The sequence below is a fragment of the Ctenocephalides felis genome, unplaced genomic scaffold (genome assembly GCF_003426905.1).
Source record: "Ctenocephalides felis isolate EL2017-DRISC unplaced genomic scaffold, ASM342690v1 CF-g0.4_SCAFFOLD_01886, whole genome shotgun sequence".
Classification (NCBI taxonomy): Eukaryota; Metazoa; Arthropoda; class Insecta; order Siphonaptera; family Pulicidae; genus Ctenocephalides; species Ctenocephalides felis.
In genome coordinates this window covers 42,828,530-42,856,349 of record NW_020538040.1, presented here as the reverse complement: position 1 = coordinate 42,856,349, position 27,820 = coordinate 42,828,530, and the positions used below count along the sequence as shown (strand labels likewise).

At 29.1% G+C, this 27,820-nt stretch overlaps 1 protein-coding gene across 2 annotated transcripts in view; it reads right to left on the bottom strand.

Moving 5' to 3' along the window:
• LOC113376713 (regulator of G-protein signaling rgs-2) overlaps positions 1-27,820 on the bottom strand; it is a 215,807-nt gene that overhangs the window by 11,584 nt on the left and 176,403 nt on the right. For both annotated transcript variants that reach the window (XM_026616733.1, XM_026616734.1), the window contains 2 exons: positions 26,909-26,970; positions 21,893-22,059 (listed from right to left, as the gene is read on the bottom strand). In XM_026616733.1, the coding sequence (XP_026472518.1) occupies positions 21,893-22,059; positions 26,909-26,970 (229 nt within the window). The remainder of the gene's footprint in view (positions 1-21,892; positions 22,060-26,908; positions 26,971-27,820) is intronic.

The window sequence follows — 27,820 nt, the reverse complement described above, 5'->3', positions numbered from 1 at the left end:
GTGAGTTCAAATAAAGGTTATGTTATACTATTTTGACAGCTACAAAGTAAAAACGCACGAATATTTTTTTTATTTTCGAATCGTAGCAGCAGTGTATTATAACAAGCAATAATAATTATAAATCAAAGTTTTACCGTTAAAATATATCGAAATATAACCATATTTATTTTCCTTCAAAATGATAAATTTTGAAAATGCAATACGACTTTTGCAAAAATATAATATTTGTCTATATTAAATGAAATGCTTCGTTTTTCATATTCATAAATATTATCAAAATATAACTTACGTAATTCCTGGTTCAAACGGTCTTAAATTTTTAAAAATTATACACAACATTTTCATGCAAATTTTTACTGGCCAATATAAAAAAAAACTTGCGTATTTTGTTTATTTTCTCAAAAACTTTGACTCCTAGATAAAAGAAGAATTTATTGTTTTTATAATTGAAGTGACGTTTGCAGAATTAGTTATCAGGGTTGGCCATGAATTCAACGATATTTCTGTTGTGAAAAAAATTACACACACATTTTTAGAGTTTAATTTAAAACGCATCAGTATTTATCAATATCAGAACCTGGTATTTCATCTAATGTAGTGAAATGTTATTTTTTTGCAAAAATCGTATTGCATTCTTAAAATTACTTCGAAGGAAGGAAGGATTTACTAATCATTAAAACTTTGACGTATTATTATTAATGCTTGGTATTATATTGCACTAGTGCTATGATACCAGTATAAGAAATATTATGAAATAATTTTATTCGTAAATTTTTATTTTGACGCTGTCAAAATGTTATCACATAAACTATAATATTGAACTAGATATGATATTGATTTAACATTACTATGTTTTTATGATAAAAAATATTATATTAATTTCGAATAGGTTTCCTGCAGTTTAATATTTTTCAAATTATAATAATTCATATTGACATATATGACCGGATTTTGCGCGAGCTTTCTATATCCATATCTGACAATGAGTATCATAAATAACAAATCCCAAATAGTTTTACTTACAATAATAATTCAATACAATTATAACATATTAAATATTTTCCATATTAAATTACTAATCATATTTTCTTCCTTAGTATGAGATTATATGGTCGTCTCTTGCTCCTGCAGGCTGTGAAGGCGGACTTTACCATGGCAAAGTTGTAGACAATAAATAATAGTAAATAAAAAATAAATAAAGTTAAAAAAGTATGTTACATTAAGTAAATAGCTTCAAACTCTGCTGATAAATATTTCTGACAAAATACCAAATCAAGGTAATATACAGTGCTATCCTTGTAAAAAAAGTACTCATAAAATTTTTATTTTGCATTGGTTGTAATAATAATGTAGCTATTAACTTCGTAAAATCCCTCTAAAATTAAAAATAAGATATTGGATTTGTATGCGTCCTGGCTGCCCCAATTTACCTCGCCTAAAGGGGTAAAAAAGACCAAGTGACCAAATTTTCGAAAAATAACAAAAACATATTCTTACAACGATGAATTAGCTGGACATAGGTTGAAAGTGGTTTGTTTTATGTGTGTTATTTATTTTGATGCAGTTGATTCGGTTCTCACAGTTAAATTGCTTGAAGGCAACTTTTGTACCCCTTTGTACCCCTACCCTATAATTGTATTTGAAAAGCTCATCAAGCTATATTATATATTATGTATAATATTTTTCAGCCTATTTCTAAGTTTATTATAATAGAATGTTTAAAATAACTAAATTTCAAAATATAAAATATTAATTTGGCATTTGACTTATGTATTTCAAGAATATCTTGAGCATCAACTGTTCATGGTAAATGATGCAATTTTAAACTTTTATATTGAATGTAGATACTGAAGAGGTACTAAAATTGATAGAACCATAGGTAATATATAAGATATAAGATTATAATTGTTAGAAGAATAAAATATGCATCATTATATGAATTTATAAAATGACTTCTCATGTTAATATGAATGTAGTTGTTTGAATACAGTGCATGCGTGAAAATTATGAAATGTTTACCATTTATTATTTTCAATTTCAATTGTTTTGCCAAAGCATAAAAAATATTTAACTAATAATAAATCATATTTAACTAACGTTTATTAAATTATATAAAGTTACATTAAACACCACAATGAAAATCTAACAATTCTATGCTAAACATCGAGTAATACAGTTATTTCGTATCTAAAGAGTTTGTCGAAACTAAATGATATATTATTGCCATGGGAAAATGCCTTATACAAAGTTTTACATCAAAGCATTAGCCACATTTCTCATAATTTACTTCCATTAATTCATTGTTTTGGAATAACATATAGATAATACATAACATTAAATATATATACGATAAAACAAACAGAAAATACTGTTTTATACAATTAATATAGACTGTATTAGTATATTACTACACAATTTTTGTGTGAGTTAAAATTGTGCTATAATATTTAATAACATTGTTCATTCCATTTTAATAATTTTAGTCCAACAATTAGAATGAAAATATTTTGAACAATTTACATAACTGTGTAACGGTATGAAAACTCTAGCAAAAAGACAACTCCAGATATTGCCATACCCAAACTCCACAAAGCCAAAGCACCGATAATATCTTTTAAGGAAAGAACTGTTGGATTTGTAGAACTAGTAGATTTATTTCTTCTCAGTCTATTAAAATCTCGTTCCCAGAATTCAGTTAATCCAGATTCTTCGAAACGACTAAAAATTTGCTGAAATCGAGGACCATATGGAAAATTGCAAGCCACACTATATGCATAAAACACAGGACTCAAATGCTCCCCAACAATATGGTAGTTAAAAGACTTGTGACTAGTAATTAGTTTATATTTTGCCCAACTTTCTCTACAAATGTACCCAAACTGGTTTGAATAACTATTTTTTTGCATTAAATCCTCAAAGTTATTAACGCTTGATGCAGCTAAATATTTATTTCTAATTTTTCTACTGACAGAGTCAGTCTCGACGTTTTTCTGCCAAATTTTGAACTCTAAGCCTGGAACATATATCTTCAAATTAGATTCTGCTACATCTTTCATAGTATTCAGATTTTCACCAAACAATGGTCGGACTAGGAATCCAACAAGGACGCTTTGGTATGCAAATGCAATAAAACAACCATAGAAAACAGAAAATGCGATAAAAATTTTACTGCTCAGTACCAAATATGACAGATTTTTATCTAGTGATATATTTAATTGAATTCTTATAAAAATAAAACTTGATATTGTATCATCCACTGAACGCCAAGGTAATTTCAATTGTGTGGCAGCAAACCAGGATATTCGCAAAATAAGAAGTGATACAAATATTGACAGCCAAACAAATTTATCAAAAGGTGATGCAATTTTAAAATATCCCACCACTCGACCAGCTTTCGGCACACAAAGACTCACATGATCTAATTTTATTGGATCGTATAATTTTGCCATTCCTGGCATACTCAGCAAAGAAGTTTTTGTAAAAAGTATGTCACAAGCATTATTTTTAGCATAGTTCATAGATGCTAAATACGACGATGTATTTGCTGGTTGAGTTGGTACTATGTAATCACTGATGTTCAGGAATTTAATTAAAGCCTGAAATGATTCGATTTCTGGTCCCTTAAATACATTATTACCCAAAAATTCAACATATGGAGGATGGTGAAGCACACACGATTTTATTTGAGATCCGTAAAAGTTTTGTGTATTTTTGTAATATAGTTGTTTCACATCCAAATCATCAGTTGCATTGTGCAAATGTTTCGTGAAAAAGTTAAAAGTAAATAAGTGAATTGAATTAGTTGAATCTGACCACACGATTGCAACAATAGCTACTATGCCTTTTTCTTGAAACTTTTGAAATAGTATTTTTAATTTGTTTTGAATATTTTTGTTTTCTGTTGTTAAATTTGCTATAAAAACCATAGTCAAAGTACCAAGTTTATATTGGCGCCACCTATAATGATTCTGCAGTATTGTTTCAACATCATAATCTACATCATCCAAAATGATCAGCAAAGTTGCTTTATCAAAGTCGCTCATTTCTTCACAAGTATCATTGCGATTGATTGCTTTATAGTTTAATGAATATATCTCCATAGCCGATTTGTATATCAAAATACCTTTTATATCCAGATTGTGCATATTTATCACAGTCATGGTATTTCCATAGACGCTCCATTTACTGGTGAGGTAACTGGCAAAATTAATAACTTCTAAATGGTTTTCTTTTTGAAATATCGCCGTCAAAGCACCAAGCACTAATGTAATTCGATCGTAAATAACCGACGCTACGAATAAAAACTTCTTTATAGAGGACATTTTTCTTGGAAACTTCTTCACGTTTGATATTACTTTTTGAATGCCATAAAAATCACTGATCTGTTCGAGTAGTTATGCGCCGTAATAAAATTATGTGTTATCCAAATAATACCAATTGTAGTAAGTAATATAGTTTTGAACTAGTTTTTCATCGTTGACAAACTTTTACATTAGTCCAAAAATCAAACTAACAAGTTACATATTCAACTTTTCTTATAATTATACTATAACAAATAGTTACACCACAAAATAATAATTTTGAATGGTCATTCAAGTATCGAACTTTTGGGTGAAACTATTTATTTTTATATTTTTATGAACATTATTTTGATATTCTAAGACTAAAATTGAACCCTTTTGCTACCGCAGTATTTTCTACAGAAATGACACTGCTGTACAAGCCACCAAGCTGCTTAACCAATTTTAAACAAAATATTTTAAGATTTTCCAATTATCAAAAAAAATGTGTTTAAAAATTTAGAAGTGCTCTTTTAAACTAGCAATCACGATACCAGAATATTAAATATTTTAGCTAAAAATTATATATTTTGGAACAAAAGTCGACTCTCAATAGGCAGCGTTAATAGCAAAAGAATTAAAATAGTATATAAATTAAAAATTAAAACTGTTTCTTAAAATATGATTTTTATCACGCTATAACTAAAAGAGCGTATATATAATTTTAGATGACTATAATTTTATTTACTTTCTTAAACATTTTGACAATAAACATTCGAAGAAAAAGAAAAGTACAGAAATAAAAACTCCAGTGCCCCACAATAGAATTGCACTTTCAAGATCTTCAATATTCAGTACTGTCGGACTATCAGAATGTTTTCTAAATCTAACTTCAGAATTACGAATATTTCTTTCCCAATATAGTGTCAATCCAGTTTTTTCAAACCTCCAAAGTATTTGCAAGAAACGTCAAATGTATGGAAAGTCGCACGAGAAAAAATTTCTATAAAGAATGGAATAGAAGGGTTGTTGGACAGAATAAAAATTTAAATATTTTGTACTTGAGTGCATTGCTTGCAAATACTGAAACCGACTATCTCTAATCATGTAACCAACTTTTTTAAAGTCATGATCTACTCCCATAAATTCCGCATAATTACTATTGCTAGGTACAGAAATAAAAGAATTTGAAAGAATTGTATCAGTTGTCATACTTCTCCAATAATTGAGTTCCAACTCTTGGACTATAATTTTATAGCCAGAATCTTCAACTTGTTTTAATGTTTTTAGGCCCTTTTCATAGATTGGAAGAGCTAAAAATCCAACCAGAACGCTTTGGTAAGCATATGCTACAAAGGGAGAACATATAATTGCTACTGCTATATATATCAGGCTGCTCAGAGCTGTAGGTGCATTACTTAAATCTGCAGAAGTATTCAGTTGAACTTTAAAAATGGATAAAGTTGAAAATTTATTAGAACGCAATGACAATTTAAACCAGCTTAATATTCTCCATATTATATGTTGTATAATAAAGTTCACACATATTGCTACCCAAACATTTTTCTGAAAAGGCGACATAACTGACTGAACTCCAATACGACGATTTCCTTTAGGCAAAAAAATACGAGCATAGTCTAGTCGATTGGGATATTGTGGGTTCACTAATCCAGCAGTTACAAATGCAGCAGTTTTACTAAAATATACATCACAAGAATTATTTTTAGAATAATTTTTGATAACAGCATAGCTAGATAAATTTGATGATTGAGGTTCAACAATATCATCACTGATATTTAAAAATTTTGTGATGGTGTCAAATGCCTGCACTTCAGGACCTGTAAGTTTACCATCTTTCAATATAGTAAACGGAGGTTTATGAATAAAGCACGGTTTCAGTTTGAACCCAAAAAAGTTTCGAGTGTTACGGTAATATAACTGGCGAAAATCATATTGACCAGTTTCATTATATACAATATTGGTAAAATAGTTATATGCGAACCAGTTTATTGCACTATTCAATTTTGACCAAATAATAATAATTGCATTCGCTATTTTTTATTACCACGTGTTTGAAATGCACTTCTTATTTGACCCAATGTATTCACTTCATCTTCAACAAAATTGTTTAAATATATCATCAGCAATGTTGCACGTTCATAGTGGACCCATCTATAATGTCGTTTTATAATGTCATCTTCATATTCTAAATCATTCAAAATGATGAGCATTGACGTTCTATCGTGTGTAGAAAATTCTTTACATGATACATAAGGCTGCACATTTGGTAAAAAAGTATTTGAATATATTTCCACTGCTGTTTTTAATTCAATTGGTTCATAAATATCTAAATTATCCGAGTTAAGAACTGTCATTGTGTTTCCGTACACATTCCATTTGCTAGATAATGAGCTTGCAAATTGCAATATTTCAGAATGATGCAAATTGTTACTAATAATAGAAGATATTTCAGAAACTACCAACAAAAATGAACTGAAGTTAATCAAAACGCACATAAAATATACTTGATACATCCTTTATTTCAAACAGTTATTAATAATACTAACAATATTCATATAATTCATACCTTTTTATACTCAGTAAATTTTATTTACATATCATTTACGATACAAAACACAAAATATACCAATTTTTATAGATGTTACAATTATGCAAGCTTTATGTATGGCGACAAAACACTTTTGTTAGCAAATTAATTATATTATAAGATCTCATTAGGGTTTATAACGTTATAAGAAGAAACAAAGGCCACATTTACTTATTGTACATTGTACAATGATATTCATAATTCACAAGAATATAATGATTCGAAATTTATTAATGTTTGGTATATTTAGTTACATCAGTGCATACAAATAATACTTCATTAGAAAAAGCAAAACATAATATGTAATTGAAAGTTAAAATTCAAACATTGTATTTAGCATTTTTAATAAACTAAAATGTAATATCTGTCACAACATTTTTAATACAAATTTACTTAAATTAATACAACTTACATAAATTATATTTTGATCAGAATCGATGAGACCATTATACGTTGATCATTGATAGATCATACTCCTAATATGTTCTCCACTCTTAGACCTTACAATTTTATTAATCAATCAATTCAATTACTACATGGACTGCTAGTCCTCGTATGTTTTCCATTTTATAAAGGGTATAAATTTAGAAGGGGACTGTGACGTCACTTAGTGAACGAGCGTTGCCGACAATCGGGGACACTCCCGATTGATTAAATGTCATATATCATAAGTTTTATTTTAACTAGTTGGTATTGGTATTTTGCCTTGAGGCAAGTTACATGAACTTCCCGATTTGTTTAAATAATCGACTTAATCCATGATAAACAAATTAATTTATGAGGGATTAAAAGTGTTCCGAATTTATTGCACATAATTGAAAACGAACTGAATATTTTCTAAAAGCAAAATTTCAAAAATCACTAATTTTTATAATTGAACCATTTTCCGTAGAACTTTGATGGTTTAGTATGTTCATTAAAACCAAATACTCTATCGTTATGCTAAGTAAATCGTCTAATTTTAAATTGACAAACGTCAAAAAAACTACTCATTTTCTCAAAATTTGATAAATTTTTGAGTTTAAAGTTCCATAAAAATCGGCTTAATTTTTTTTTACTAGTTAATTACAAGAAAAGGGCTCGGTAGATTTGCATCTGAAACTAATCATTATCATTCCCAACTAATCTTTTGAACAGTTTTTGATTTTTTAAAATCGATTCGGTAGTATGAGCTTAAATGTGGACAAAAAGTTTACACTTTTTTCCAAATTACAAAGAAACGGCTTGGCAGATTGTCGCACAAAACTGAAACGATAGTCCTCAATGAGATACATCAAATAGCTTTTAAATCTTTTAAATCGGTCCAGCCGTTTTTGAGAAAACATACAAATACACACATACATACTTTTTCCAAATTTGGTCTCATTCGCTTCAGAATGGCTTGAAACTTCGAGAGAACATAAAATTAGCGAATCGAATTTTTTGCTTTTTTCGGGAAGTTAATATAATGGCAATTGTGTAGACTGATAATTTTGTAAGAAATGACATTAATAATATTTAATAATATTTATCATAATAGTTAATGTAATTCAAACACCTGTGATAGATTTATTTCAATAATATAATGGCAATTGTGTGGACTAATAATTTAACCGATGTTAAAATCGGTTTGTATATTATAAGGTTTATGCAAATGCCTTTTAATCATTCGGGAGTGTTCCACGACTGTCAGCAACGCTCGTTCTGCAAGTGACGTCTCAGTCCCCTTCGATCATTTGACACTTATTTTGCGCTCGACTAGCAGTCCATGAAGTGTAAGGTCTATGTCTCCACTTCATCAATATAAACTACATTCAGTTAATAATTGTGATTGTGTTTATAAAGCCAAATCTAGATTCTGTTTTTATTCTTAAAATATTGTGAATATAAATGTTCAGTGCTAAAAGCTACCAAAGAAATTATAATTCCACAACACCATAATAAAATAGCGCCTTTAAGGTCTTCAAAACTGAGTGCCTTTCTGTTATACGTTGAATTCTTTAACTGTTTGTCTCTCGGTTTAGTAAACGATTTTTCCCTAAATAACACTAATCCAGATTCTTCAAAACGACTAAATATTTGCTGAAAACGTACAACGTATGGAAAATCACACGAATAAGAGTGACTGCAAAGTACCGTGAGCAAACATTGAGCAACAGGATACACTTCTAAATAAAATGCATTTAAATGAATAGATTGTAAATACCTAACCCAACTCGCTCGACTAATATACCCAACTTCATTTGAATATAATACTTTTTTATAGATTCTTCGTATTCAATGTCACTTGGAACTTGAATGAATGTTTCACTCAGTTTGTCTAGTTCGCTTTCTCCAAATCTTAAGTTCCACCTCTGGCGCCAATATTTTGAATCCAGAATTTTCCACACCTTCTAAAGTAGTTATATCTTTGGTATAAATTGGTCGAACAAGAAAACTAACTAGTACACTTTGGTATGCATAAGCGATCAAACAACCACAAAATGTAATATGTGCAATAAATATTTTACTGCTCAACACCAATCGCAACGAAGTAAGATCAGCTGATGTGTTTAAAAGAATTTTCAAAAAGTCCAGGATCCATATAAATCTTTCATCAGAATGCCATGAAATATTTATTGATTTTATTATCAACCAAAATATATTTGTGCAAGAAAATTTACCAAAATTATAGTCCACACATATTTTTGAAATGGTGATAATACTGTACGAATTCCAACAATCCGATTTCGTTTTGGTAAAAAGATGCATATATAATCTGGTCGACTAGGGTAAGGTAAGTTTGCCATTCCAGGTAGGTGCAATGGAATGGTTTTGCTAAAAAACACATCGCACGAATTGTTTCTGGCGTAGTTTAAAGTAGCTTTTACACTAGATGTATTTGCCGATTGAGTTTCCACTAAATGATTGCTGATATTCAAAAATTAGTAAGAGTGTAAAACGCTTCGAGTTCTGGTCCTTTAATTCGGTCTCCATCGAATATAGTAAATGGTGCATTATGGAAAACACATGCTTTAATTTTCAAACCATTAAAATTTTTCGTGTTCTCATAGTACAAATAGCGAAAATCGAATCGTCCAGTGGAATTAGATAAATCATCGGTAAAAAAATTATAAGTATACCATTGGATGGCACTATTCTGATACGACCAAATAAAAACGATTACTGTTACAACGCCGTTTTTGAAAAATTGTTAAATAAACCTTTCAATTGTAGTGTAAAATCATTGTCACTTTCAGAAAGTTTTTCTACAAATGTCATTAGCAATGTGGCACGTTTGTAATGAATCCAATTGTAATATTTTTTCAAAATAATATTTATATCAAAATGTAGGTCATTTATAAATATAAGCATTGAAGTTTTATCAAAGTTAGTGGCATCACCACATATTGAATAATTTTGCGGAGGTCTCGAATGATCTAAGGCAATTATTTCCAGAGCAGATTCATATTTCAAAGGTTTGGTTATGTCCAAATTATTCCAGTAGATTATGGTTAAAGTATTTCCAAATACATTCCACTTGCCAGATATGGTACTGGCTAAGTTTATTATTTGAGAATATTTGTCATCATCAACAAAATAAAATATATGTCCAACTGTAATTGAAATATGTATAAACACTAAACTGCACAAAATCGTCTCTGCAACCATTTTGTCTACTTGCGTTCTATAACCTCAATATTAGTTATATATTCTCAAAGTTCATATTAATTTTAACTTATTAATAATATATATGTTTGCATATTGTTTGAGATTCAATAGCTTTTGTACTCCTTAAAGTAAACATCAATCATGCTTTGTTTCCATACAAAATACAATCACTATATGTATAGTTATTATTAATGAAGTCTTATTTCTGGAGATTTTTCAGATAACTTTGTTAGCTTAATTATAATTGAAAGAATAGTTTTGTTATCATTTATATTTCTTTTTGAAAAAATGTTCAAAGCAAAATACAATCGATGAAATTAACGTTCCTGAGCACCATAAAATAAATGCGCCTGATAGATCGCCAAATCGAATTACAACATTTTCACTTTCGTTTTGAACAAATTTTGAATCAATTTGTTTTTCTTCGAATGCTTTATCCCAAAACTTAACAATGCCAGATTCCTCTAGACGTATTAGAACCTGCTGAAATCGCATTGTGTATGGAAAATTACACGCAACTTTGTATGAATACATAACATCAATTAAACAGTTTTTGGTTAAATGCAAATCAGATCCATGTTTTGTCAAATAAGATTGTGACAAAGTTTCCTCAGCATGTATCCATATTTGAAAGTATGTTTGTACTCTTCTATGAGCGACTCAAAAGTAATCGAACTAGAAAAATCGACCAAATTTTTGTCATAACTTATGCTATTTAAAAAATATTTACCTAAACGTAATTCACTTTTTCGTACAAAAATCTTCAATCCAAAATTCTGTATATCTTCGTAACTATTTAATTCCTTTTCGAATTGTGGTTGAATTAAATATCCATATAAAACACTTTGATAAATATATACAATAGCAATACCATACAGAATAGCTGAAAATATTAAGATTTTGCTACTCAATGCCATCGGACTTGGATCTGTATTAAGAGGCATATTTAGAAAGGTTCTGAATAGATCTATATTGCCGATGTGAACACTGTCATTTGAACACCATGGAAATTTCAGATATGATATAATGCACCAATAAAAATTTATTAACGATATCGTGATGATAATAGCATACCATACTGAAATTTGCAGTGGGGTTACACCCTTAAAAATTCCAACAATTTCCTTTGCCTTCGGTACTAAAATACAGTAATGATCTAAAAAATATGGATAAGACATATTGGCCATTCCAGGTACATAAAACGAAGCAGTTTTAGTAAAAATAATATCGCAAGAATTATTATTAGCATAATTTAACGAAGCCATAACACTTGAAATTTTAACAGATTGTGGCTTTACTGGACGGTTATTGATATTTAAAAATTTCGTCAAAGTCAAGTACAAGTTAATTTCTGGTCCTCTGATCTCATTATTTTTTTCGTCAAATTCCACAAACGGCGGATGATGTAGAATGCATAGTTTCATTTTTATCCCTTGAAAATTTTTAGTATTTTCGTAATATAATTTTTGAAAATCATATCTGCCAGTTTCATTGAAAAGTTTTCCAGTAAAGAAATTGAAAGTAAACCAATTAGGCGTTTTATATGTATTGGACCATATTATTACAACCACCGATATTAAGTTTTTCATACTTAATTGATAAAATAATATACTTAAATCGTATAAATAATATCGATTTTCTACAGTAACATCACTTAGAAAAATAATTGCTAATGTGCCATGTGTGAATTGGCGCCACTTATAATACTTGTCTATTAAACTGCTCAAATCTTGTGCACCTTTTCTTAAAATTATCATCATGGCCGTTTTGCTGTAATCAAATATTGTCTCACATGGTTGGTTTAAAACTTTAACATTTTGCGAAGCACTTTGTGAAAATATTTCAAAAGGAACCTCATAATGCAGTTCATTTAGGTCCTCTAGAAGATCAATATTTATAACAGTTAGTGATTTATCACTATCGTCCAATGCATTAATCATTTTCTGAGCCACATTAAAAATAACTATACTTTTATTAAAACTTGGTATTAAATTTATTGTACACGAAACTTTAATTTTATTATTCATCAATATAACAACAATACAGAATAAGTTTATACGAAACAGCATATTTTTAAAGCACTCTTTTTTTTTAATAAACCTTCTAGGTGTCATACTTCTTTCCGTCGAATAATATGTGATATAATATGCAGGTTTAAGTAAGTTTCAAACAATGATTGAATTATAATGATAAAACTTTATTGTTTTCTTCAATCAAAGGCGTGAATGAGTTTGTTTGGCAACGATTGACAAAAAACGTCGACGGATTGGGAGAATAAAACCTTAACCTAAACACACCATAGAAAAATAAAGATACTATAGATTTCCGATAACGTATTGTCTATACATTGGAATTAGCACGTTTTAATTTTCGTGAAATTATATCATATAGAGGAGATAGGGCTACCTATAACGGGGGTAACTGGCAACAGGCGTTCTTCAATAGGATCTTAAAAAATATGAAAACATTTTTGCATATACCGCAGGCCGACGCAATAAACAGAATTGTACAAGTCCGTCATTTTTGACATGTATGAAGTTTATGTATCATGAAATTTCGGTTTGCGTTATTATCGATTAATTCAAAATTTTAGATATATAACTTCGTTTTAATTCCATCAATCTTTTATAATGTGTTACAATGTTTGTGATTGCTAAATTGTATAAATAACTATTATAATTATATAAATAAATATATAACTAGTGGTGTATGGCATCGTGCCTTAAAGCAAATTGGTGGAACTTCCCGTACCGTAACGAAATGTTCGAGAAATATTAAATGTCTTCAAATAAATTAGATTAATATAAATATTGTAACATTGTCTAATATTTATAGAAATTATAAAAACAGAATTACGAAGTTAAAATTATTTATTTAAAGTATAAAAGCGAGCTTTAGAACTTTAGCCAAAATTAAAATTGAAATCTTAATTATTGCGCTATACAAAAAAAAAAAAAAAATTCGAAAGCAATTGTATTGTCAACACAAGCAGAAAGTTTTTTGAATCATTCAATTCGGATGCTTATTCCTCTCAAAAACTGCCATTTTTTGTATATTTAGCTCTGTATCTACGAAATGGCTGGACTTGCCTTTGCCAAAAACTAATAGCCAATTCTCCCAATCATTGCAATTTAATGTTTTTGGACCATTCAAATCGGATGCTCCGGTCTCTCAAAAACTTGCTTTCTATTTTCTGCACTTTTTGCTCCGTATCTCCGTAACGGCTGGACCTGCATTTGCCAAAAATTAATCAGCACATCTCCCTATCAATAGAAATCGATTTTTTTTTAACCATTCAAATCGGTTGATCCGTGCGCCCGAAAACGTGAACGGTATGCCAAAATGTTCAGAAACCTTTAAAACGAGAAGACATGCTAAAATTTTCATTTTCGATTTTCGGCCTATTAGTATAACTTCGGGAAGTTAAATATAGATTGGTGTAATAAAATCACACCTGGAGTTAGTTGAAACAAAATCTTGAAGCTTGTTGCAACATATGAAAAATATATGCAGATTCAAGAGATGAAGATTTGATGGCATTAATTGAGTGAATTGTGTTACAGGAGACACTATGATAAAAAATTATATTACAAAAGATGTTATATATTTTAATTGTATCTATTAATTATAGTTTGCGTTGATGTATGAAAAAAATACTTATAAATATTTCTTAAGAATAAATAAAAATTTATCAGAGGTGTTATTGATTTCTTGCTATCCATCTTTATTTTGTAGAAATATATTCAGTGAATCTCAAGATATATTTATTGAAGAAAAACTTACCAACCAGCCCCAAGCTACCCTACACACACACGCACACACACACACACACACACACATATATATATATATATATATATATATATATATATATTATCATGTACGATAATCTTAAATAACTATATTCGGATACAAATCACTCTTATTTATTAGCTGGGCTTACATAATTAATATTTAAAAAATGTGGTACATGGCTTTCATGATATCAAAAAATGTACATGTGTCAAACTCAACAATAGCACGATATATGTGTTTACAAATTCAGGACCGACGCAAATAAAAATGATTTTGTGAAAATCATATAGTAAGCGTTATTTTTCACATAATTTGACGAAGCCACAAAACATGAAATTGTACCTGATTCTTTACCGGTCGATTATTATTATTGACAAAAAATTGGTCAAAGCCAAATACATTTTAGTCTCTGACTTTCTCATCTCATTATTTTCTACTGAACCAAAAAGTCATTATAAATAGTCTAACGTGCGAAATAAACAAATAAACCATAGTTCAAAATCTAAAAAACGTTTTCACCAAGCAATTTTTTGTTAAAAACTTGAAACAGCATTAAGATGATTTCATAACCTAAATTGCATACCTATCACATGGGATAGAACGAGGCTCAAAACAATATCTCAAAAACAAGTATAGTTACAAATCTTAACAAAAATATTTGAAAGTAGAAGAAAAAAATGCATAACCAGCCATCACTTTGATTCGTTTCAGTGTAAACAATTTTACAAGCGATGAATTAAATAAATATTTTTCCTGCTGCTAAATATTTTTAAAAAAATACCAGATCAAGGTTATACACAGTCTCTGTAAAATATATTGCCATGAAATTTATATTTTGTATTAGTTGAATAATAATAAAAAAAACATTTCTACAATGATGACTTAGTTGAGAGTTTTACTGAACATAGTATGATAGTTGTTTGTTTGATATGTATTATTTGTGATATAATTGGTTTGGTTTTCACATATAATCGCTGAAAGTCAAGTTGGACTTTCTGTCCCGCCCTACCATAACATAAATATAAAGTCACAATTAAAATATTTTAATTCAAAATGTATTATAGATCTACAAAATAACAGTATAAATCTTATATGAACTAGAAATATCCTATAAAAATAAACCATATCAAACATAATAATTTTTATTGCATTTTTTAATGCAAATATTTAATGCAAATATGAATTGAACAATTTACATAGACGTTTTGCACTTACATAACCAATTTCGTCTCATAACTCAAAAAATTTATTAATAAAAGAAGGACATTTTGAAAAAGTGATTTGTATATTGAAACATTTAAAAATTCATTGTTTCAAAATATTAGAGCACCAAAAATTATTTTCGAAATTTAATTTAAAAATTTCGAAATTAATTCGAAATTAATTTGTTTCTAACATTTTAAAAATACATATGTTTCAATGTCGAACAAAGTAACATAAGTCTTCCAAAAAAAATTCCATATTTTCAACAGGATACAGAGTAAGTTTCATATTTTCATAATAATACATAGTAATTCTACTTATACTAGTAATTTTTAACTTATTTTATACTTGTGCACTGTATTAGTCTTGATTGTTTGTTATCAATTTTTTTTATTAATTCTAGAATCACTGGTAATAAAGAATTAAAATGTAGAAAAGTTTCTAATTATTTATCTATGATTTTGTAACAATTCTGATTCTGATTTCACATTTGTATAATACATATAATATAACTTATGTGCCAGACCAATATGGAATATATTTTTCACAAAATTGTCAATAAAAGATTAAAATAGCTGAAAAAAAAATTCGAAGTCTTACATAGAAATTACACCAGGCAATATAAAGTAGAGTAGAAATAAATTTATAATGAGTAATAATTATAGCAATAATAATTATAGTGTGATAATAAAAATAATGGGTAGTACTGCCCTGGGAATCAAATTCCAGCTCGATTCAGGTAAGAATAGTGTGAGAGGTTTACCATTGCCATTTCACATCGCAATGCCGGAAAATAGTCTATTTTCAATCAAAAACATATTTTTAATCTAGATTTTCAAGTGAAAAAGAACATTTTAGTATAGCAATAAAAGTCTAACAATTATAATAGTATAGCACCTACGTATGTACATTTTATTAAATACTAACCACATATATGTATTAATATATTAAAAACTTGTTTCAGAAAAATATTCAAAACAAAATACTATAATTGATATAATGCAACCGAAGCTCCAAAACGCAATCGGTCCTAGAATATCATCAATTTCCAGTATAGTCGGATTTTCTGATTTCAACTTTTTTTGAGCGGATCCGTGAAGAATATATTCTCTACTCCAGAAAGACATGAGTCCATATTCTTCAAAACGTCTGAACAATTGTTGAAGCCGTAAAGCTAATGTAAATCGACATGATACTTTGTAAGTATAATCTCCGGTACTTAACCACTCTTTGACCATGTGTAGATTCAAATCTCTATTCCTTTTACTTTTTCGCATATATGATAAAGCCCAACTTTCTCTACATACATATCCATATTCCTTGGAGTTTCGATGTTTCTGCATTAATGATCCAAAATTATTTGCATTTATTACGGGCACAACGTGTACTTGTGATAATGTACTATCAACAAAAGTCGACCGTCCCTTAGGACCTCTATTAACAAATATTTTTAAACCGGATTTTGTTATATCTTCTAAGGTCTCCATATTTTTTTCAATATAAGGTTGCACCAAAAATCCATATAAAACGCTCTGGTATGCATATATCAAGAAGCATGCATAAAAAATACTAAATATCACAAATATTTTACTGCTCAGTAGCAAACGTTGTTGTTCTATGTTGGATGACATATTTATTTGAATTTTGATGAGATCCAAATATGGTATATAATCATAATCGGAGGTTGATGGCAATTTAATGAGAGTCAATATAAACCAAAATGCACATATAACGATAAAACTAATCAAAACTGCGTACCACACGTAAATTTGAAATGGCATTAAAAGATTAGTTAATCCAACAACTTTACCTGATTTTGGTACTAATATAGAATAATGTTCTAGACGTATCGGATATTGTAATTTAGCCATTCCAGGTAATATAAAATTTGCTGATCTTGTAAAAATTGCATCACAAGCATTATTTTTGGCGTAAGTCAAAGATGCCATATAAGTTGAAGTGTCTTCAGATTGAGTTCTTACGATACCCTCACTTATATTAAAAAAATTGATAAAAGTTTGAAAAGCTCTCATATCGGGTCCAGTAATTTTAGTACTGTTTTCACTAAATTCGATAAACGGCTGATGGTGTAAAAGACAAGATTTAATTTGAAATCCTTGAAGATTTGCAGTATTGCGTTGATATAACTTTCGGAAATCAAATTTACCAGTGTCATTGAATAGCACTTTTTCGTAATAATTAAACGTGAACCAGTTTGGTAAATTATATATTTGTGACCAGACAATAATCACAACTGTTATTATTCCTCTAGAGCCAAATTCTGAAAACAATTGTTTGATGTTTTGCAAAAAGTTGTCATTTTCCACTGTTTTATCCAATATAAAAAGAACTACTAAAGTAGCGCGTTTGTAATGAGGCCATCTATAGTAGGAAAGCAATTTTTCCTCAACTTCGAATGCTTTCAAAAATAACAAAATCACTGTGTTATCATTATTAAGTTCTTCGTCACATATAGATACATTTCCATAATTTTGTTCACTATTTATTGATAAAATTTCTACAGCACTTAAGTAAGATAGATCACTTAAATCGTCAAGCAAGTCTATGTTGAAAACAGTTATTGTTCTTCCATAAACATTCCAATAGCTGGACATATTTGCAACAATATTAAAAATAATTGAATTTTTATCTATATGCGAAACAGGAGTTAATATCCCTTGTATAAAAGATATTACACTAATAACTATCACAGAAATTGAAGTCATGCATTTTGTGAAATGCATAACAAAACGTAATTTTGTCAAATTCAATGCACTGCATTTCTTCAAACAATTTGCATTTATATTTAACCCCAGATGATTATTGTAATCAAATCACATCAGATCCAGCCAAAACCTGCATAGTAACATTTTTCACTATTGAAGACTAAAAATATTAATACAAGTTGTATCGCAAACCAAACCGCAATACATTATAGTCTATTGCCATACAAGATTGACAAAAATATATAAAAATATTGTTTGCACAGAGTGGAAATTGCCAGTTGGATTTGTAGAAAAAAACTAGTAATATTCATATAGTTATTGGAAATTACCTAATAAATATTACAATTAACACGATCACAAATTATACAGTTGTCATAATCGATGACAATACTTCGATTCGACATGCTAGTAGAAGCTTATTACACGGAATACATAAAGAAACATGATTTTTGTTCCTGACCAGAAGCTATGCATAAATAAAATATCGTACATTTATGGAAGTAACTCGTGGCATAATTTAGTCATAACAAAAAACATTTAGTCGATATTACAGGTTTTTAGAAAACAAAAATTTATATCACATGATCACAAGTCAGTGGCACGTGCTGCCAATTTGTAATGTTTGAAGTCGTAAAATTGAAGCAAATATTTCAGACCAAAAATGAGAATTTTAGATTTTATATAATTAAAAATCAGACTAAGGAAAACAAATAGTTTTGAATAAGTTCATAATATTCAATCAATCAATTTCACACGTTTTGTTATTGTCAAAAATTGCCATTTGGTGCCACTTGTCAGTTATTGTATTTTTATATAAACTTTTTTTGTTTGAAAATTTTAAATATCGTTACAGAACTCAAAAATTCATTAACAATAAGCTCATTTCAATATTCAAGCATACGATTTTAAGTTTGCAAATGAATTTTTACATCGTTTCGGTACATCGTTTAAAACCTAAAATGTTTACCTTAGGTAAGGTTATTAGTTTTTATTAATTTATATAGTATTATTTGAATTATAATATAATGTAATTTTGAATTTCTAAGCTATATTGTATCTCTATATTATATTATATTTATATCTTTTATGATTGCTCAAAATAAGAGTTTTTGTCCAAGAAACATTAAGCAAAAACAGAGAGATTTATAAGTCTAAATTTTTGTAAAAAAAACAAAACTCATAGGTATATCTCCTATATTATTAGCAAAATTGTCAATATTCAAAATTCAGTAGATAAAATACAATTCTACAAAATATAATTTTAAAGCAGAAATAGTTTTCTACATTATTTTCTAAATTATAGATCATTTAATGATTTGATGAAGATCTAATTCTATAAAAAAAAATCTTTTCAATATTATATACATAAAGAAACATGACTACTAAATAAATTATAAGATATTATTTCCATCATGATTTTAATTTTTTAATATAAATATAATTAATGAAGAATATTAGTCCAAGCTTAAACTATTTCTAATATTCTGTAAAAAATATTTTGTATTATCGCTCTTAGTATTTTAATAGAGCTGAAGAGTTCTAAGATATAAATTGGTAAAAATAGAAATAATTATTATAGCTATTATTATTTGTAGTGGGTATGCATTAATGCCCATCACTGGTTTTACAAAAGACGTTTATAACGCTCAATAGAAAAATATTGTACTAAATCCATTCTTCTATTCAATTCATGTAGAAATATGTATAGATGACATATTATGATTAGTGATCAAAAATATATGCTCGAACCATTCCAGAAGGCATCATAATTTTCCAGGACGTATCAAGGTGTCTTCTATATGTCCCACTCGGTTAACATGTTAATACCATAGAAATCAATACTAATCATTTCATTTCTAAATATTCTGATACTCGGAATATTGATGTACCTTATTATAAGACAAGTTTTTGGTATGCAACATCTGCGTATATTCATCTGTTAGAAAGGTCTATACTCAGGCGTAAAATTTGGATGTTTAAGTACCAATCGCACTAAAACAAAATTTTCAAATAAGAAATCTAAGTTTAAGACATCATCGGTAAAAGTCGATATTATGCCTATCGAAATGGGAAATATTTATTTTAATGTTTGATCAGCATCGCTTCAAAAGTTATAGAAAGTCAGAGCAACAAAACCAACTTCACAAAATGAACCCTTTTCACTTCAGAAAGTTAATTTTTTTTGTATTTTTGAATGACAAATTCATATAAAACATATTCTATCACTATTCTTCATTTCGTTATAATGTTATTGTATATATTAAGTTTCCTGTGTATTCAAAAGTGACATCGAGTTGCTGGTAAATAACATCCAAAAGGGAACAGGGTGTAAAGGGTTAAAGAAAAAAATTGTGAAAAAAGTTAAATTACCAAACCAACACAACTACATATAAAAAATTGAGGAGCCAATTCTGCGGTAACATAGACGACAAGATAGCGTTCTTATAGCAACGCTATCTTATCCTTATTTCTTGGTACTAAAAACTGTCGAAATGCTATTTATATGCTGTGCAATCAGGCGTATTTTACATATAAACAAACCTAGAAGAAAATTTATCACTGCATCTGTATGATTTGTTTCATGTGTAAAACGCCCAATCGTACAGCATATAGATAGAATTTTCACAATTTTCTGTACCAAGAAGAATAAGATAGCGTTGAAATAACAATGATATGTTATTGCCTATGTTACCAAAAAATTGGCCCCTGTATATGTCCAAAATTTATAACAATTTGGCCGCAAAATAGATCAATGTTATGGCAAGGTTATGTTACGTTCTATATTTCATACAAAATCGTTCTGAATACTGTCATAATGCCATGTAATTGTTGTACAATCAGGCGTTTTACACATAAACCGCAAAATCACTCGTATGTTATTAAACGTTATTAGAAAGACTCAGTTAACATAAGATCGGTTTGTTTGACATTTGTGCGTTTTCTAGGTTAGGTTTTCTACCTGGCAACCTGACGAAACGCATGACCGCACAGCAAACAGGTGGTTTTTGTCAGTATTCAGTGCAATTTTGTATAAAAAATAGAACGTGACAAAGCCTTGCCATAACATTGGTCTATTTTACGGCAGAATCGGCTCATTAATTTTGACATATAGGTATATAATCGTACATTTGGAGAATTGGTCTGTACGATAAACGAGACGATATGAAATTCACAGAAGGCGAACAAAAACTACTTCAAGGTGTGACGCTGAAGAAGTTATAATTGATTGTCTAGGTAACTAATAAAAAAATACTGCCAAAAGTGGGGATCAACACTTTACTGGATATGATTGTTAAAAGAAAACTGGATCAGTTATGCATTGGGAAAATAGTACCTTCTGCTCGACGTCATCGAAGGAAAAATAACTTGGCGGAAATAACAAAAACAAAGAATAATTCGAATGTTAGATAGTACAAGTAATTAAAAGTCTTGGCACAAAAATGGAAGCATGGAACCGGAACTTTATTGAATTTCATCAGAAATACAAAAGTATATACTTGAGGTATATTTACTATTTACTGAACGCGTAAACAAAAGACAATGCGATTGCTTAGTTTTACATTTTGTTGTTTTGCCAATTATGGCCAAATGTCAGGAGGAGGCCATAGGTAAATTGAATATAAGCATCAATAATAATATTATAATCTTACCTCTTTCGGTGACAGCACAGAGATGTATTCCTCATAAATGGCTCTCGCCCGCTCTTCGACCGCTTCCGGGCTTACTTCGCGCTTGAGCTCCTCGCATGCTGCCCAAAACAGCACGTTCTCTTCGGAGTACTCAAAACGCAGAAACTCGCGGAAAAGAACGCGCCCAGCTAAAAAATATTAACCAATAAAATTAATTACATTAATCGATTTTTCCTAATCTTAATTTTTTCTTAAAACTAATATTAAGAGGCAGCGTGAAAAGCATTTTGCCATTTCTTACAAAATTATCAGCCATCACAATTGCCATTATATTATTAACATAAAACATATGGCATATGACATTTGATCAATCGGGAGAGTTCCGCGATTGTCATCGGCAATGTTCGCTCAGACATGTGACGTCACATACCATTTTATGTTTGAGCACTATATAAAACGGAAAACATATGAGAACTAGCAGTCCATGTAGTGTAATGTGAGGTCATTTCCACATATTTGAATAAAATAAGAAACTAGATGTGAGTTGCACTTTTCCTTGACAAAAGCTACATAAACTTCCCCATTTTATAAATAAAAAATTAATATTCTGATTTATGTGTATTTTTAAGTATTGAGTTGTTGTAGAGCATCATATTGAGAGAAACTATTGCAACTTGTTGAGTATGTGCAAAATTGCCAAACATGTTAGTTATTATCAACAAATTGTTCGAATTATATATCACTAAAAACAAACACTCGCTTAATACATACACGGAGCATTTTCTGAAAACTCTAAATACTTTTTTATAATTAACCTACTTGTTATAGGCCACCAACATTTTAGTATGTTCATTAAGACCATGGACTCCATCAAAATTGAATCCAGGTTTAAGACTAAAATTTTTAAATTATAAAGAAACGACTTGGCTCCTCGTGCAAAACTACCTAACACAGGTTTGTCGAGTTTCATCGAATTGGTTCCAAATTTTTGCATTTGGTTTAGACGTTTTTGAGAAAACGCCGAGAAAAAGTAAAAAATAGGCCCAAATTCACACACACATATATGTTTACACAAACATACTTTTCTTGCCATCTTCGAAAGAAGAAGAGCAAATAACGCTAATTAGGAGAAAACTATGATTAAAAGAAAAAATCAAAGCATTATAGATCCTCCCCCATAAAGTAATATCAAACGGCGGTTTCCGTGGAGACAAGTCTCAAAAGATAAGCGGAGGTTTTAGTCGGTATTATACCCAAACGGTATTGAGTCAGACGAAAGGCCCAGTCTGAGATGAAAAAATGCATTCCTTTCACTATACAAAAAAAAAAAATTTCATACTTCTTCCAAAGTTGGTCTTAAACTATTAAGAATGTTTTGAAACGTCGAGAAAACAAAATTGGCAAGTCGGATTTTCTGCTGACATAAATTCGTCCTTCAGGAAGTTAATAAATGTTTTTCTCACAATGCAAATGTGTTCACAATTTTAAATCTAAGTGTAGAAAAACTTCAAATAAATTAAAGAAAGTAAATAAATTGTTAAAATGTTATTCTAATTTTTATCCAGGTTTAACAAGTAAACACAAAGAATTCAAATTTTGATTTAATATTGCTAAAATTTGTCGATAAATTTCAATTAAAACAAAAATTTTGAAAAATTCTTGGACTTAAGGCCCAAGGCTCGTTAACTATTCTACGGATTTTAATACGTATGTAAATTTTAGAACGCAAAGATTAGATCCAGCGTACTCAGAACAAAATATTAAGGACAATGGTAGATGCGCCTTGGTATGTGACTAATGAGACCATTCACTGGGATCTGGACATTAAAACTGTAAATAAAATTATAAATACCCGGAACTGTTCTTACCACAACAAAATCTGAACGTTCATTCGAACGCTGAAATACGAATCATCAACAAAATGGCTCAAACAAGAAGACTCAATAAGAAATGGCCAAAGGACCTGCAATATTAAATTGTATACAGACAGCTATAGATTAATTCTAGCAGAGGATCTCTTCAATGGAGGAGATCTCTAAACGCCATATATAACATCATCACATAGGCTTATAGAAACAATGTATTCTGATTGTCTATTGAATAATAAATAAATAAAAAAAGAATCAGTATGATTCTGATTCAATTTGTTGCAACGGGGTTGAGATATTATTAATATATTTTAGATATTCGGCCATCTGCTACATCAAATCATGAGTTATTCATCACTGATTTCAATACAGAAATTTATTACCTAGTAGCCCGTAACAGCACCAGCAACAAGATCTCAAACAATAGCAATGCCGTAGTTTATGTGTTATTTCTGAGTTGCAAGACGCAGTGCAAACTTGTGCTTTCTTACTGTGAGAGATGGCAAGACTATTACACGGTACATTTGGCGAGTTGCAATAAAGCTTCGAGCGAAGTCGAAAACTATGCCGTACGGTTCGAATGCACCAAATGATTTATGCTGCAGCGGCCGGCTGCCAATAACAATAAATCCGAATGCGATTTGCACTATTTGGAAACGGCATTCGAACGAAATTGAACAAGACGATATTCCATGATATTGGGATGAAAATGTTGAAGGGTTTGCGTACAATTTGTAATATTGTAACAGTAGTTTCTATGTATACTTTAAGAGGCACACCTTAGAGTGACAACCTAAAAAAAGGCCATTTTTGAGAAATAAAAAATAAAAAAACTAGTGAATCCATCTATTGAAAATTTTGAGAGTATATTTATACATGTTTTGAGAATACACAGTAAAATTTTTGAAATAAAATATCTAATATTTTTGAAATGACACGCGATCTCCGGCGACGCCGAGAAAAAAGGTCCTCCACTGCCTTCACAGTTGATAAAACCAAAAAAAATCTTGTAAAACTAAAACATATTGTCTCCAATCTGATCTGATCAAAAATTCGAATTTTGGCAGGCCAAAAACGACCAAAATTTTGGGAAAAATTTAACGTATATATACAATGACCCTCGGGCGAACAAAAAACGTTAAATTTTTCCCAAAATTTTGGTCGTTTTTGGCCTGCCAAAATTCGAATTTTTATAAACGGAGGGTCATCGTATATATACGATGATCCTCCGGCAAATAAAAAACGTTAAATTTTTCCCAAAATTTTGGTCGTTTTTGTCCTGCCAAAATTCGAATTTTTGATCAGATCAAAAAATTGGAGGATCGTCGTATGAAGAACCACAATAATAATGCTGTCAGAACCAAAAATGTAAAATTTTTCCAAAATTTTGGTTGTTTGTGGCCTGACAAAATTCGAATTTTCGATCAGATCAAAAAATTGGAGGATCGTCGTATGAAGAACCACAATAACAATGCTGTCAGATGTTGAGCGTCATTGTCAAAGTCTTGTCGCAGTAATCAAACTGTGCATTGCGCCTACAAAAGTTCGTTTTGAAGGAGTTTTTTTTATTTTGGGACTTATTCATTGTTATTTGTAATTATATCAATAGAAATCGATGAACTTGCACCAGTACTAGTTTTTATGATCAATTTTATTGCATTAATCGGGTGCTTGACGGAATTTTGATAATTTATCAATTTTTGTTTACTTTTAGTGTTGCACTAGTATGGAAACTGGCAAACTTGTAAAATGGACAAAATAACTATATTATTTTTTACAGTTCATTTGATACTATATGGACATAATGTTGCATTTTCCTTTAACAAATTTTTTATTATAGTTCCTGCTTCTTTGAAAGACTATGTTACTAGTAGTCAATGAACCAAACATAAGTAAAACGATTGAGACTGATTATTATATGTCGTATATGACACCATGTCATTTTGTCAGTACTTTTTCTAATACAATAATATTTTACTCAACTAACAAAGTTCTTCTAACAAAATATCTGACCTTTCACACTGGGATAGGTGCAGATACTGAAAAATCTATCTAGTTAATTTTAAACAGGATCTTATTTCTAAATTACATAAACCCTTTCTCATTATATTTAGAAACCCCAAAAACATTTTCAGGCTTTACTAAACCCTAAGAACATTTTGAGATTTATTATTTAAAAACCCAGGTAACGTTTTGTTCATGTATTAAATATTATATGAACTTTTGTAATTATGATCTAGCATAAGAAAGCAAAGGCAGCCACTTAGAACATACTTAGTCTAACTAATCAAGTTAGTTTTTTATATCAATTCATATGGACAAAAATATAAATATATTAACTAATGTTAGTTTTAACCTCTCATTTAATGAACAAATGTAAAATGAATAGTATTATAAAATAATCAAATTTACAAAATAAATTCCTCGAAAATGTATAGGCAATTAAAATTATTCAATTATTAATACTTTATATATATTGGTACAAAACAAAAATTCAAAAGCATTATTAAAATATTAACATTTTTATGTATAAGTACTTTTGACCCGAAAACGCTGTTTTTGTTAATGGCAGTGAAGAAATAATAAAATATTTGTCCAACTAATTTATTTGTTTTTTGCACTAATTGCTAACAATTCTGACAAAATGGTCAATTCTAGTTAGAAGCAAACTCCACTTCTTCACACGTTAATTTATTTATTATTTATTAGTTATTTATTAGTTTATTAGTTAAAATGAAAGATGAGATAACCCCATAAATTGCAAAAATATAATTGGAGATTACAAGTCGCCCAATTTATTCAGATTAGTCTAAAAATTTAGTATACTTAGGATCCTATGAGAATCCTTTGAGAGGATCTTCTGAATTTTAAACCACCGAATTTATAAAACTAAATAGAAGCATTATTGAGAAAGAAAATGCAATATTTTACAAAAACAATAAAACAAGATTTCAATAATTGTGTAATTTTCAATTAAATATTTCATTTTATAATGAAAAAAAAATACGGTATGAGATTGAATACTATTACAATTAAGATAGTTGATTATATTGGACAATATAGACTAGAAAATCCGTAATAAATTTTAAAAAATACTACGAAAATGTTTTGCATATACATTTCAAACAAATACATTACCAATTATAATAATTATAATATTTTTACTAACCTGCACATTTCATCAAATTTTCAAACGACGTTCCCCATCCAGCAACATCGTCCAGCGTTGGTCTGAAAAAAAATATACGTATTAATTTTCTACCAAATTAATATTCCATTGTATATTTTAACCACATTTACTGCTGCACGTGTAAGCGGTTTACCAAAATAATTTGCTAATAAAAATATACTTCTTTCATAAACTTGGAACTACTAAAACAGCCGTAAAAGTTAAGATTAAAATAAGTACTTCCGAGTATAAAGTGGGTATATTACTTCCATCATTTGATTTTATCATCATATAATTCTTTTCAGAAAGATGCTAAAACTCGTGATAATTTTATATTTGAATCAAACAGAAGGAATTATTTCGGGTTGATATAAAAGTTTGATGAATTGCAAAAGAAAATTAAAGCATTTTGAAGCCAAATGATTAATTTCGCCCTAACTAATAAAACAGGTTATTAAAAATAATTAGTGCTATTAAATGCAAATGCTGAGCTATTTTTAGAAAAGTGATGTAATTACAAATAATATTGCAAAAGCTATGCTAAATATTTCATTTTACCAGTTCAAAGCTTTTTATTAGTTTCGTAAACCAAAATCTCCAAGAAATATTCTGTAAATTATTAGTACAAAATATACGTATATATAGTGATTTGTCTCTATATTAATAGTTGCTCCAAGAAAGTCATTATGAATTTTGGACACGTGGTCAATTTTTACTTCTAATAAAACTGGGCGCAAAGAGTTTTTCTCTAAGAAGTTATTTTAGTTAATTAAAACTAAAATAATCTTGTGATACAAAATTGAGAAGTAGCTGTGACGATGATTATAGTATCCTTAAAATGACTCCTTTAGTGGTTGATTAAACCAGTTTTGATGACGTCTTTAACAATACATTCCTGAAATCGGCATTTAG